The 14,615-nt window shown below is 53.1% G+C and overlaps 1 protein-coding gene across 1 annotated transcript; it reads right to left on the bottom strand.

Annotated features, from left to right (window-relative positions):
• Positions 1-4,064: 4,064 nt before the first annotated feature.
• On the bottom strand, positions 4,065-6,671 carry LOC123112776 (protein LEAD-SENSITIVE 1). The gene is made up of 2 exons (XM_044533867.1): positions 6,386-6,671; positions 4,065-4,995 (listed from the first exon to the last, which is right to left on the bottom strand). The coding sequence occupies exons 1-2, from the start codon at positions 6,477-6,479 to the stop codon at positions 4,283-4,285; spliced, it is 807 nt and encodes a 268-aa protein (XP_044389802.1). The 5' UTR covers positions 6,480-6,671; the 3' UTR covers positions 4,065-4,282.
• Positions 6,672-14,615: the final 7,944 nt, after the last annotated feature.

Below are 14,615 nucleotides of genomic sequence, written 5' to 3' on the forward strand. Positions count from 1 at the left end.
TCGTCTCGAAACCCTCTTTCTGAATAATCTACTTAAACAAGTTTTTGCCTCTGTAAAATTTGACTTAGATCCAGATTAGTAAAACGAAGCTGTTTTCTTTCGCCGTTTGACTTTCGTTGCTTTGTTTGATTTGGTTCTTTTTGCAAACCGGAGTTCTTAAGTTGAACATTCTGGTCGGATCTTTTATTCGAGTTTTACCTATGCATTAGATGAGTACTTATTGTATGCTTGTTGGTTTGTCTGCGATAGAATACCCGGAGTGCGCCGCCTGTTACTTCGAGTCTCTAGGTTTTGCGGATCATCAGCAAGGCAAGTAACACTTTGATCATACCTTTTTCTCATACCCGGTTTTTATGCATTAGACCAATCCTCAAACAATTGCATGATTAGGATCTAATTAAATTGTGGGATGGGAAGTAGATGAGGTAGTACCTATTACCCGTTTTATTATCAAACCTTTGGGAGTTACTTCTGCGTTTGCTTATTATGCCATGCTATGCTAGTAGACGTGGATTGGGTGAGTGTATCCATGACAGATGTGAGATTGTTAATCAATGGTTTATTTAAGGTGGCAACTTAAACACACATCTGGGTGGATTGAGGCACCTGGTTTCTATCAGGACTTGCCTGTATTTCTTCGGACCGCCACCCAGGCTCAAAGGGATCATGAGATTATTCAATCTAGAAACTTACGTGTGCAGCCACAAGCCATTATGGGCTCTGGCATAGTTGACTAAGTTGTGCGAACTCTTACGGGTAGACTAGCAGATGTAGGGGAAAGTAGGTGTACCGGTCTACCCACATGTAAGGTGCTAGTGCTTCCGAAAGACTATGTCTCGGTCATCCGTTTCTCAAACACCATGTAGTGCGAGGAATCAAACGGAGGCAATCGAGTCTTGTGGGGAAAAGTGCGCAAACCTCTGCAGAGTGTACAAACTAATCATGATTAGCCGTGTCCCCGGTTATGGACGTTTTGAGTATCTAGTACCTGGATATCATGTGAATCTCATCATGTTACTTTAATCTAATATTGTTGGGTTTGATGAGTACTTTTAATTGGGATTGAGAATGCTGTCAACCATTCTCAATGTTTAACAACCACCATGATAGTTAATTAAATTTATTCCTTTGCAATAGGGAAAAATTGGCTTTATGCAAAACTGTAACCATAGAGCTTTTACACCAGCCAAATTGCATGTAGTGTAGCTTATTCCAATGTTATTCTCTATGTGTTACATTGCCAGCATATTCCATGTGCTGACCCGTTTTCGGGCTGCAACGTTTCATGTTGCAGACTTTTCAGACGATGAGTAAGGTGCTTTTAGGTCATGGTTCTATACTTAGTGATGCCGTTGGAGTTGATGGACTCGCTTATCTTCCAAGCCTTCCGTTGTTATCGTTTTTAGATGGCCTTAAGTCATATTTATTTCAATAAGTTCTCTTTTGAGACATTCGATGTAATAAGTGTGTGATTGCTACTCTGTTATAAATCCTCCAAGTACTGTGTGGTGTCAGCATTACTGATCCAGGGATGACACTGAGCACAGAGACTTGACCGTTTGAGGTCGGGTCGCTACAGAGCAGGGCGGCGGGGCGTCGTCGTCGTCCTCGGCGGAGTCGAGGTCGATCTACCAGGTACGACGGCCTGGCTCCGGCTCCCTCGCTGGTATCTGCACCGATTCTTCCTCCTCCTTAGACTCCCCACCGATGACCGCTAGTGGCACGATTGCCCTCTCCCAGTACACTGCGGCACGACGGTCATTAGGATCCTAGTAGCTCTTGTACCTGGCCCACTTCTTCCTCTGTTTAGCATTGTCGGAGACGGCCTGATAGCGAATGATGTCGACTGCCATCGCGCCCTTCGCTGGGTCAGGAATCACCGCCTTCAGCTTTTGTGCAATGGCTCTCATGAGCACCGCATCAGATTCTTTCTGCATCTCAGCCATCTAGCCGAAGTTCGAGCACACCTCCATGGTGTTCTCGAACTTGGTGCGGTCACCAGCCGACAACCCACGGAAGAAGGCCCTCCAGCCAATACCCCACGAGAAGGGGTTGGCGTTGGAGCTGGAGCTGGAGCTCATGGCGATGGAGAGGAGGAAGATTGATAGTGAGAGAAGAGAGGGGGTGGGTAAATAGTGGTGGGCAGGGTGAGTAAATATAGGCGCGATGGAGAGGAGGAAGAGTGACAGTCATGCCGTTTTAAAGACATGCTCCTAATAAGCCATGAACTCTGTGCTATTCGTGACTCCATGAATTGTGTGCAGATCGAGGAGAGCAATGAGATGGGCACCGAGGTGCTCCCGGCCGTTGACAACAAGGGCAAGCAGCCCCTTCATCCAATGCCCGAGGAGGTTGTGCTGCCGCCCACCGCCGACGAAGACCCGAAGACGCCTGAGGTTGCCGACGACAAGCGCATGGAGGAGCTCCCCAGCAACAAGCTCCGCAACTACGGCCACTACCATGAGGAGGATGGCCCAACTCACTTCTGCAAGGTCATCCTTGCACTGAAGCTTGAGTGCATCCCCATGCCCCTCGACTTCACGAAGCACTTCGTCGCGGTGCCGACGGAGTTCAAGCTCAGGAACTACACCGGCTGCTCCTGGAAAGGTGATGGTGAAGCTGACGAACGGCAAGGTGACCCTGGATCAGGGTTGGGGAACCGACGCAGCCATTCATCTGATCAAGATCGGCTACATGGTGACGTTCAAGCTCCTCACTCCCGACACCCTCAAGGTCATCATCTTCGACGAGGATGGCATTGAGGTTGTCAACAAGTGCGGGAAGCACGACGAAGCCTTCGCCGCCAAGGAGTAGGGCCGGGGCACCTCCTTTCTAATTACTATCGAGTCTACTTTGAACTGTTTATGGTTTATGTTTTGAACTGTTATGAAGTGTGGTACTGCCTATCTGAAATATGCTCTTAAGTAGATGATCCCCTGTTTATACTCTGCTCTGCTTATGATGTGTGCTACATGGTTGTGCGGAAGTGTGCTGGTAACCTCACCAATTAGCCAAAGAGGTTACCACACATCAGACGTTGCATACAACCAAACACCATGCTTTGGGTTTGTCCACTAACATGCAGTCAACCAAACACCAGGCAGTGTGGTTCAGCCCATGCAGGTAAGAGAGCATGCAAGCAACCAAACAACTTGCAGATGGTGCATTTGAGGCTGCATTTGCATGAAAAGGCTATGCAATGCAGCTACTGTAGGGTACGGCAACCAAACACGCCCATAGACTTTAGAATTCAGCCGGTACAGTACAGGCCAAGTGAACCAGATCCACGACTGACAGAATAATAATTTCTTGTGCTGTAGCCTGTACGTAGACCCAGTGATAATATTTTCTGATTAACCTGTCCGTGACAGTGGTCCGGGCAATGATAGTACCCCTTTCCCTTTCTCCGGCCAAATCCACGCCCAGATCTCCACTCACAACCTGTCACCCAGCCAGCCAGCCTTGAGATCCAGAAGAGGAGAGGAGAGGATCGGTTGAAAACAAGAGAAAGAAATGACTCGAGGGGTCAGCTGCCAGATCAATGAATGATTATAAAGGTACTAGAAGACGAAGAGGCAGGTGAAAAGGGCGAGGCTAATGCAGGTACAGGGTAAATTTCCAAGGGAGCAGGCATAGCAGCAGCAGCATCTTTGCATGCCCCATATCTTCATTCTTCCACATGCAGAAGCAGAAAGCAGTGAAGAATCTCGTGGTAGAATCCGGACAAGTTGTCGTCATTTTACACTACAATCACGGAGCCTGGACGAAAGATATGCCGATCCAGGGATAAACTACGCTGAATAGTCCTGCCCGGTGAAAAGTGGAAACACACCCTGCCGACAGTTTTGCCATCTTGGGTGACTCAGGACAGGAATGGCCAAATGGAGGAATTCGAGTCCATCATAGACAGAGCCCAGAAGGAAAACCTCATAAGAATTTCTTATATGCTGTTGATTTGCAGCAGAAGGGAAAGAACACAGGGCAAAACACCTTGAACGCGAGCCGTCATACTAATAGACCGGGCAGTAAGAAAAAAGGAGCTAAGATTACTGAACAAACTAGTATTGAATTTGATTCACAGAACCAGTTCGGAGAATTCTTCAGTTCATCATGCGAAGTGCGCACTCAACCAAATGAGAGCAAGTTCCATAGTTACATTATTATCTATATATATCGACCTTAATATACTGAAGCATAGATTCGATATTATCCACAGTTCCGCACCAACTACATACGACGAAGCGCAGAGAAGCTTATACTCCCCCAAATTGCATCGCCGAGCTCACCTCTCGCGCTTTCTCTTCAACGGGAGCAGCTTCTTCACTTTGTCTGAGCTTCTGTTCACCGATTCTGCATCTTCTACGCGGCGGAAGCCAAGGTGCGACGACAAGTTCTCCACTTCGACTTTCGCGACATCCTTTCTTACTCCTATGTCAGTGATGTATCTACCGGCACAGTACATCCCGGCTGTGACGGTGGCCATTCCAAGTGGACCGGCAGCGAAAATCTTGAACGGGGTGGACAGAAGAGCTGCCAGTGGCACGCCAATGGCGGAAGATGCTTGCCCGCTCACCCCAATGCCAGCCTCATCCACGGGTACAAGTCCAGTCTTGCAGTAGAGCGCAAAGTCCTCGCAATTCTTCTCGAATATGTCGTAATTGCCAAACCCATTCTGAAGCAAGTGCATAGCTCTCCGGACCACAACCTCCGATGGGTCTGATTGGGCAATGGTGCAGGTTCCCCCACGAAATTTTGCAAGGAAAATTGCAGGTGGCACTCCGTACTCGAAGCAGTAGAGGGAGCCATTCCCAAGAAAGCAATCCAAGCAGGTGAGCACGACGCCACTATCGGCCAGCTGAAAACCACAGTCTGGGAATGTTGGGCACTCTGATGAAGCCCGTGAGATCAGGCCAGAGATGGAGTTGGATGAATTGGAAGTTTCAACTTCCTTCTTTCGTGTAAAATGAACCACTTTGCTCCCTCCAACATAAATACCTGAATATGCAATTTGTGGCAACTGAATAAGAAAGTGGCTAACACTAGAACAATTACTCCATGAGCAATATCAAAGAAAAGACACAGATGCAGGGAAAATAGACAGATTGGTGTGAGTGGGTGAGTGTGGGGCAGGGATAAGACAGTTTGTCCGAAAAATACTGACAACGGGCACTTTATTAAAGCATCAAGATTCTACAGTTTTGACAAATAATGCAGCTTTTCCAATTTCCATGCAGGTACCCATGGCATCATGCGCAAAACCTACAGCATGTCCTCCCTGCATATGGGCTATGGCCCTCACTGAATGCACAAAAAGGAGCACCTCAATAGATAGAACACTGCATCGGCGAATAAAAAGCACAGATCATTTTGGCTCCCTTCGATGTAGCCTCACAGTGAGACGATGTGGAAGCACCATATACGCTTTGCTAAATGCATTGCAAAGATCTGTAGCTCATTAAAGTACATAGAAACAAAGTAAAAATAATTGCAGTAACTAGTGAGGATCAAAGATAAAAGGGGCAACTCTTCTGAAGTTGGAATAAAAAAAATTAAAATTGGATACTAGTATACAGTTACTCCAAACGAATTAATAATAAGAAGACTTGAAGTGCTTATCTCTTAGAGTTAGAGCAATCTGGAATTAATAATAAGAAGGCTACTCCAGGAAGACAGCAAAGAGCAGATACGGACAGACAAGTAGGTCAGCAGTAGGTGAGCAGCAACAAGTGTCGTTTGTTCTACATGTAAAGCAAGGAACATGGCATGTGGCATCACAGCCATCTGGAAGGATTTGGGGATGGCCTTGGTGAGCTTCAGTTGAGCTTGAAACCTCCCAATTGAAACCCCTCAGTTGGAGCCTAACCATCTGGAAGGAGTTTTGTACTACTGTTTTTGCGGTTACAATGATTTTTCCACCAAAATTAATGCTGTGGCAATTTTTACATAGTATAATACTGAACACCGGATGAAAGAGAGTACGATTGTACAATAATTGGGGGATGTGATGCAGCTGACAAGTTGTCAATTTCTCATCAGGTAACTTGGCATTGCAAACTGGACAACCGGGGAAGGGAGACTTGATGGTTGACGCGCATCTCCTACCAATCAAGGAATCGTTGCTTGAAGCAGGGGACTTGGCTGTACAGATAAACCCCAGAGTGCCACAGTTGCGAGATGAAACATGCAGACGCACGCTAATTGCGAACAAAGGACATGAAAACACTAGCGTGACTGAAATCCCGCGGCGAAAATGCCCCCGCATTAAAGCACAATTCGCAGCGCCGCCGGCCGGCGGAGCAATTGGGTATCGAGAATTCAGGGCTGAGACCCCCGAGGAACGGCGGAACCGCGGAGAGTGGAGGGGAGGGGGGCCGTTGCAGCGTACCGTGGTGGGAGTAGGCGTAGACGGCCCTCCAGGTGTAGATGTGGTCGCCGGGCCTGACCTCCGACCGCTCCACCCGGTTCGACAGCAGCCCCATCGCCGCCGCCGCCGCCGCCCCCAACGCTCTCCTCCGCGCTGTCGGTGCGTCGCCGTGGCTTCTCCTCGCGTCCGTGCGAATGGAGTGAGCTCCAGTCAGTGTATATAAAAGGGGAGGGGGCGGGGCGGAGGCCGAGGCGAGGTAATAATAATGCGGGGGAGGGCGGAGGCGAGGTATATTCGCGGCGGCGAGGGCCGGGGGAGGGGGGAGTGGCGAGGTAAAGAATGTCGCTGTCACACGGCGTCGCGTCACCCACCACCGGTTCGGTTGGCTCGAGTCGTGGGCTCGGTCGCTGGCTGGGCTCCCATTTCCCGGCTCGGGGAAACCACAAATGATGGAGACCGAAGGAGAAGAATGATCACGTCGGTCGCGCTCGCATCACATGCCGCCGGCGTCACGTGACGAGGCGGGTCGGCACGTTGCTCTGCATGGCTCGCGGTCCGTGTTACCTGAAATGAAATTTGTAGCGAACGTGGCGAGGCCGTTGGGACGGGTCGTGGGGCATCGGGCACCAACGAGGGGTGCCAACCCACACACCAACTCCGGCTGTGCACCTACCTAACCCTCTGCCAGGTGCCACGGTGAGAGACGAGCCCACGCCGTGGCAGGTCCCTCGGTCCGATCTTCTTTTTTTTTAGGGGAGGGGAGGTGGGTAGGGATGTGCCTACATTTTTTTTAATATAATAATGGTATAAAGGGTGAACACAATGATGATTTTGATTTTTAAGAGACAAGAGGGATTGGCAATGGCATCACAGCTGACCGAACCGGATAACGATGGTGCCTGTGGGAGTATAATGTTTTTTCCCCTCAATTACATGGATATTTAGGAGAGAAAAACTGAGCCAAAACCTAGCCCTCTCACGACCTGACAATTTCTGGCCGTCCATTCCCGTCATCAAGCTTATCTGGGTTGTTAGTTGTGCTTAGTTTTTCTCCTAGACCAACTGTCCTAAAGGGCATCTACTCTTGAAGAAAAAACAGAGGCATGTGGTTCTCTGGGCCTTATCTGCCGGCCCATTTGACAAATCCCGCACAGAGACACGCAGATCAAGCTCCCATCGATTCTAAAAAAACTGAGCGCCTATCGCTAACCTCCCGGAAAAAAAGCGCCCGTCTCTGCCAGAGGGCAGGTCAACGGGACAGAGGGGCGATGTGGGTGAGGCGGGCGATCGATTTTCGAGGGGATTCATCCCTTGCGCACGATGCGGTGCGGCTGACATGGGGGCGGCTCGATCCAGCCAACAGGCTGACGCTTCGAAACTGCTCCGCTGAAACTTGAAAGAGGTAACCATAATAAGTGTGTTTAGGACTCATATAGATTTGACATAATTATGTCACATCTAAGTCGGTGTAATTATTATTTTTCTTTGTTTCATTTTGTTTTTATTTTATTTCCTTTTTACGTGTGTCCAGGGGCTAACAGCGAACGTGCTAGGTTACATACGCTAGCTTCCTTCACTTTAGGTACGCTAGCTTGAGGCGGAGGCGATCTTCGAGGGGCTGGCGGCAGCGGAGGAGGAGTCCCTCTTCACGCGTGGAGGGCGCAAGCATCCGCTCCAGGTGCTGCTATGGGCGATGGATCAGGCGGATTCGCCGGTGAGGGCGGTGGCGCGAAAGTGGGTGGCCTTCACCTCCTTCGAGACGGCGCGCCTCGCTCCGGCCATGAGGGCAACGGCGCTCAGATCTCGCGAGGGGGTGCTAGCGCTCCCTGCTCCAGGCTCGGCCATGGCGCCGATTGTGATTCAGGAAGACCCGATGGAGCAGCCGCCACGGGAGGTGGTGCAGGTGCCGCGTCGCTCCGCTCGTCTGGCTCCAGCTCCATCAACTCCGACTCCACGCCGCTCGGCATGCCTTGCCGGAAACGAAGCCTGATGCCTTCACTAGCCAGCAACCGCTTCTAGAGGCTGGCTAGTGAAGATTCAGGTAGCGATGCTCACGAGGTTGGTGTTGATTCAGGTATAGATTGCAATTACATTTTTCCATATGCATCTCCTGGTGATAATACAAAAGGGGAATCACGTGTCGTTGATACTCACAGCCGTATTAGGCGAGTAAATCGTAGAATTAAGAAAAAAAATGAATCAATATGTTCAGAGTATGCTCCTGAAGCATGTAGAGGGTGTGGTTAGAAGAGATGAAATTGATAAACTGACGGAATGTGAGGAAGGGTTTACTTATGCTGACTCACCTAGTTGGGGAGATTACCACAAAAATGGTGTAGATCTAGCATTGATAAAAATTAAACATAGAAATCCAGCAATTTGGGATTATGTCAAATTCCCTGAATTTCTAAATGATATTGAGAATGATGAAGATAACTCAGTTGAAAGTAACATAAAAAAACACATGGGAGAATGCTGAGATAGATAAGATTGACATTAAAGGAGCTGAGGCTATTATCCCTGAGAATTTTGTTCTTGAGGAGGTGGCTGATGAGATGCAAGGGGCAGGGGATCTGCAGACCTGTGGGGAGGAAAACAGAGGAGATAACTGCTAGCACGTTTTGTTTGAAAGCCTGGCCCATGTAGCTCGGCCCACTGGGGGTGGTGGTTTGGGTGGCCCGGGATGGAAAGGAGGGGGGTGACCATATATAAAGGAGGCATCCCTCCTTCCGTTCTAGAGCCAGACTTCCTCCACCCACCAAACCCTAAAAAAGTCAGGGTGGCGGTTGGTCTGGCGACAGGATCGGTGGAGGCAGAATCTTGCTGGGAAGAAGAAGAGATCATGGCAGGCAGGCAAGATAATTGGCGCCCAAGACCAGGAAGAGGAACATGATTTGGTGGGAGAGGTAATTTCTATGGCAAATCTAATATCTCTGACAGAGGGTTTGGTAGGCAGGATGTGAGAGATCAGGACAACTTCAAATGGAGAAATAGAGAGGGGAATTACAGAGGAGGATCCGGGACTAACAACAGTGGCTCAGGGGAAGAAGGGGCTTCGATGGGAAATGGTAGATACCCTGAAGGTAAGTTAGGAAGATTTAGCTCAGGCAGATTTGGAGAGCAACAGGAAAAAGTTCAGGCTGGGACTGGAGAGATGGCCACTGGTAATAACTTTGTGGTTGCTAATCCCAGCATGCAGCAGATGGGGATGCAAGGGGGCCAGATACAGATGGCAGGAGGATTCCCTATGCTAAATAATCCCAATTTCCCTCAGATGGTACCTGTCGGGGGGATGAACCCCGGGCAGGCAACGGAACCCGGATCTATTTCAAAAACAGCAGGGCCCGCATCGCCCCACAAACCGCGTGCGCCACGCCGGGTCGCTCGACCCGGCAAGGCGCGCAACCCGGCCAAGACCCTCGACTCGGCAAGATACATCGACCCGGCCGCAGTGGCTGGCGCAAGGCAGCTCAGCCCGGCGCAACCTTGGCTTCCCCAGCAAGCCAACCCACCCGTGGCGTCCACAGCAACCCAGCCACGGGTCAACTCCTGTCCAAGGCCGTATGATGGGACGAGACCTCAATCACCGATGACCAAGACTACAGTGCCCCCTGTAGGAACACGCGGTACGCTACACTAGCGCCAAATAAAATTCTCTACCACGCACCCAAGATCATGCTGCTAGAAATAGATTACGAGATCGGGTTTACCACTAGACGCGTAGTCACCGCAGCGAAAGTAGAGTTGGTGATGCGTGTAGTCGATCTCTCGGGCCGTCTCCCCTCTTGATGCCGATCTCCCACGAACAACGAATATCCGCAAACGGTGATCTCCCGCGAACGGCTCCTCGCGGTTCCCTCGAATGGTTCGTCCAAGCACCGCAGATGCGATGCCTCCAAGGTATCCACACATACGGGGAGCAGCGTCGAGCGGCGGACTGCTAGGTCCAGTCAAGCGGCATGGGCGTGGGGAGTGGCGGCGGCTCTCGAGGGTGGAAAAAGGATCAACCCTAAGTGGTGCGCCCACTCCCCTTTATATAGACCTCCGAGGTGGGCTCAACACTTGAGCCCACTTGGAGTCCACATCCATTTTCCACTCATATCTAATCCGAATGGGCTGCATCCCCTTAAGTGTGCGACCCTATAGGTTCACGTACACATGGACACGACCAGAGTCGATAGTTGGTAGCGGCTCCTAGCAGAACGTGCCAACTCCCATATGTGCATAAAGTCGTTTTGACGAACCTTGACAATGTGTCATATGCAACATTCCTTTTGCCTCACGATATTTGTTGTCGAGCCCAAGGCGAGTACTTGTCACCCTTGTGGTAGCTCGACCTCTCTTCTCGAAACTGTGATACAGATTCTCAAACTGGGTTAACACTTAACCCAAGTCGCATGGCCATGCTTTCCGAATCTGATCACTCGAGAGGGCCCAGAGAATATCCCTCCATATAGGAGTGGCAAATCCCATCTTGGTCAACCATGTCTCGCAGCATGTATCACGACTCACCCGAAAACTACCTTTATAACTACCCATTTATGGAGTAGCGTTTGATAGACCCTAAGTGAGTCGATCCTCATCCCGAGAACATGCGAGGACCTCAGGTCTAGGACATGTCATAAACATTGTACTTGAGACTAACAAATGACTATATCTCATTGCGTCTCAAAGTGGGTCTGTCCGACTCGGTGATCTCCATCCCCGAGTCCATACTATAGGTTTAGCATCTCCATGCACATGACTTGTGAAACATAGTCATCAACCGAGTCGTATACTAGTCGAGGATATGTGTCCGCATAACCTTATCAACTAGGGACCATTAGAACAATCATCATACAATACATAGTTCCACAAAAAAGTCACATACTTATTGATACATATCATTGATGATGTTCAAGGACAATACAAAGGACTCATGAATACATATGGAAATATCATCATCACATGATTGCCTCTAGGGCATATCTCCAACACCCCCGCCCATGCCCGTGGTCAGCCAGAGCGTGGCAACAATGCCCCTTACCTACCCGCTGACCAGGGCTGGCATGACAACAGTGTTCCCGCCCTCACCGCTGACGACAGCAAGCGGCAGCCTGACAGAGAACATTGTGCGCGGCTCGACTCGGCCACACCATGACGATCAACAAGACGGCGCATAGTCCCCCTAGGCACGCAGGGCCCGCACCTAGGGGAACCCGGGGAACCACAAGCCCCCAAGCGGGACCCAGCCCGGAACCTCGGACACCGACAATACGGATCCACCAACTCCGCATATTACCATTGTAACCCTGGGTGAGTTGATCTATAAAACCCCCAGGAGTCCACGCCCACAGGGGCATGAGATATATGGCATGTAAGATCCCCGACATGCAAAAGCAAGCAAGATAGGACTAGCCACTACCTAGCAACACCAGAGAGAAGGAGCAACCCGAGCCTTGGCCAGCCTCCTTCCTCCTCCACACAGCTCCAGGAGCAACATTGTACTATCGACCATCCAACTAAACTCGATAGGACTAGGGGTGTTATCTCTCCGGAGAGCCCCGAACCTGGGTATGTCCGGTGTCCCGCGCCCGCGCATATCAACCTCGCCTCCAAAGCCCACCAGCGCCCTCGAGCCTCCTCCTCTCTTTAGCCATCCCTTGGCATCAGCCGTGCACCCACCACGACAGTTGGCGCCCACCGTGGGGCAGCTCGAGGAGCTGACCGGAAGCATGCTTTGGACGGGGCCCTTCTCCTACTCCGACGAGTCCGTCGCTCTGGTGGACGACGTCATCGGCGCGCTCGCCGCCTCCTTCACCGCGCTGCGCATCTCCGACGTGCTCGCGGCCGACGAGTACCCCAGCGAGGTGCTCAGCTACTCCGACTCCCCGCTCTCTCTCAGTGGCGGATTCACTGCCGAGGCGATGGACGCCAACGTGGAGGTCTTCGTCACCGGCGATGGCGCCTCTTCCTCGTCGAGCAAGGCGAGAAGAGTCGCCGAAGCCGCGGCCGCCACAGCGCGGACGGAGTCGTCCGACCCGCTGCGCACCGTGATGCAGAGCCTCCGCATCCCCATCGGCACCGACATTGACGCCACCAACATCGCTGAAGCCCGAACCCAGCTCGAGGACATGCGCCAGCAAATGTTGGACCTGTCTGAGACGTTGGCCGCCACCAGGCGCCGCCTGGAAGCTGCTCAGATGGAGCACGATGCTGCCCACGAATTCACGCCCGCCGCGGCCGAGCCAAGCCGGGCGCCGATACTCGCGCCCGGGGAGGAGCGATCGGCCGAGCCTTCGGCGCAGTCCGGACCATCTACGAGACCCCAGTCAAGAACATGCGCGCTGCGGAGGCAGCCGCGGTCGGCCTCGACCAACTCACAGGCGAGGAGCTCAAGGAGCGCATCGGGCGGATGCGCGAGCTCCTCCACGCCGCCAACACCCAGCAGGATCGCCTCAACCAGCTCGCCAAGCCGGCAGGGTCCGGCTCCGCCCGCCTTGGCGGACCCGGCGAACTCCTGCACACGGCCTCCTCGCCGCCCGGCGAGGCACACTCCGGCCAAGCCCGGACCCGGCGCAACCCGGCCGGCACCGCCGCCGATGCTCTGGGCAACGTGCCCGCCCCGGAGACCCAGCATGGACCTGGCCAGCCTGGCCGGCGTCTGGCTCCAGCTGACCCGGCCCCTCGGGGCCTGGCCGCCAGTCGACTCGGCCTGCGCGCCATCAACGACGCCGACGCACGCCACCGCATCGATCAGCTCGCTCGCTCCCTGGAGGTGGAGGAGAGCGGCGCTATCGGGCCGGCGTGCTTCGGCCCACGCATCCGGGAGGAGCCCTTCCCCAAGGGGTTCGTGCTTCCCCGCGACACCCTCAAGTACATCGGGACCGTGAAGCCAGAAGACTGGCTCACCGACTATACCACGGCCATTGGCATCACCGGCGCCAATCGTCGTCTCGTTGTGCACTACGCACCGCTCATGCTCCAAGGATCGGCTCGCACATGGTTGAACAGCCTCCGATGGGCAGCATCAACGCATGGGTCGATTTCGAGGAAGCGTTTGTCCGCAACTTCACGGGGACGTACAAGCGGCCCAGTCGCCCCAGCCAGCTCGCCATGTGCGTGCAGGGGCCAACAGAGACCGGCCGCGAGTACCTCGCACGCTGGACCGAGCTCCGGAATAGCTGTGAGGGCGTCCATAAAGTCTAGACGATCCAATACTTCGTCAGCGGGTGCCGAGTCGGCACCCTCCTCAAGCACAAGCTTCTACGCTCTGAGCCGACCACCATGGCCGCGCTCATGGTGACGGCGGACAAGTACGCCAACACCGACTCCGCCATGAAGATCCAGGTGACCCTGGATGAGGCCGGCAAGGCGAAGCCGGTCCCTCCATAGAAGCCGGCTGGCGAGAGCAGCCGGTAGCAGCACCATCAGAACAACAAGCGCAAGGCCGAGCAGTCGGTGCAATGTCACGACAACCGGCTCATCGCGGCCGCCGAGCCCGTGGCGGACCCGACAGCAAAGCGCCGGCAGACCGGTAGGATGGCATGGCAACCCGCCATGAGCTTTGGAGAGATGCTCGACGCCCCATGCAAGCACCACAGCAGCACAAGACCCTCCACGCACACGCTACGACAATGCACCATCACCAAGCGCATCATGAGGGGCGACGTTCCGCCTCCTCTGGGTCCAGCTCCGGCTCCGGGCGCGGGGCAGCCGCCTCCGCCTCCACCGCCGCCTCCCGCCGGCGGCGCGATGCGGAACGACGCCTACCCGGACCAAAACGCGGCCTACGTCGTCTTCACCAGCCTCGGCGATGACAAGCGCAGCGAGCGCCTCCTCCGGCAGGAGGTGAACACCCTCGTCCCAGCCAAGACGGATTTCATGCATTGGTCGGATCGCCCGATCACTTGGACCCGGGAGGATCACCCGGCAGTCATGCCGAGTCCGGGTGGTTACGCCCTCGTCCTCAACCCTACCATCATCGCGCGGCACACCTGCAAATTCTCCCTAGTCCTCATCGACGGCGGCAGCAGCATCAACATCATCTACCACGACACGATGACCAAGCTCGGCCTCAAGGCCGAGGACCTAGAGCCAACCCGGACCGTCTTCCACGGCATCGTACCCGGCCTCTCTTGTTTACCCATTGGCCGGGTCCGGCTCGACGTCCTGTTTGGCGACAACAGCCACTTCCCACATGAACCAATCTGGTTCGAGGTGGTGGACCTGTCCAGCGTGTATCATGTGCTGCTGGGCCGGCCCGTGCTCG

Source organism: Triticum aestivum, chromosome 5B (assembly GCF_018294505.1).
Source record: "Triticum aestivum cultivar Chinese Spring chromosome 5B, IWGSC CS RefSeq v2.1, whole genome shotgun sequence".
Lineage (NCBI taxonomy): Eukaryota > Viridiplantae > Streptophyta > Magnoliopsida > Poales > Poaceae > Triticum > Triticum aestivum.

Excerpts from the sequence above, each read along its gene's own strand:
- LOC123112776 (XM_044533867.1), bottom strand. The coding sequence starts at position 6,479 with ATGGGGCTGCTGTCGAACCGGGTGGAGCGGTCGGAGGTCAGGCCCGGC. Across the intron at positions 4,996-6,385 it reads CTACGCCTACTCCCACCACG|GTATTTATGTTGGAGGGAGC; the intron begins GTACGCTGCAAC and ends TTGCATATTCAG.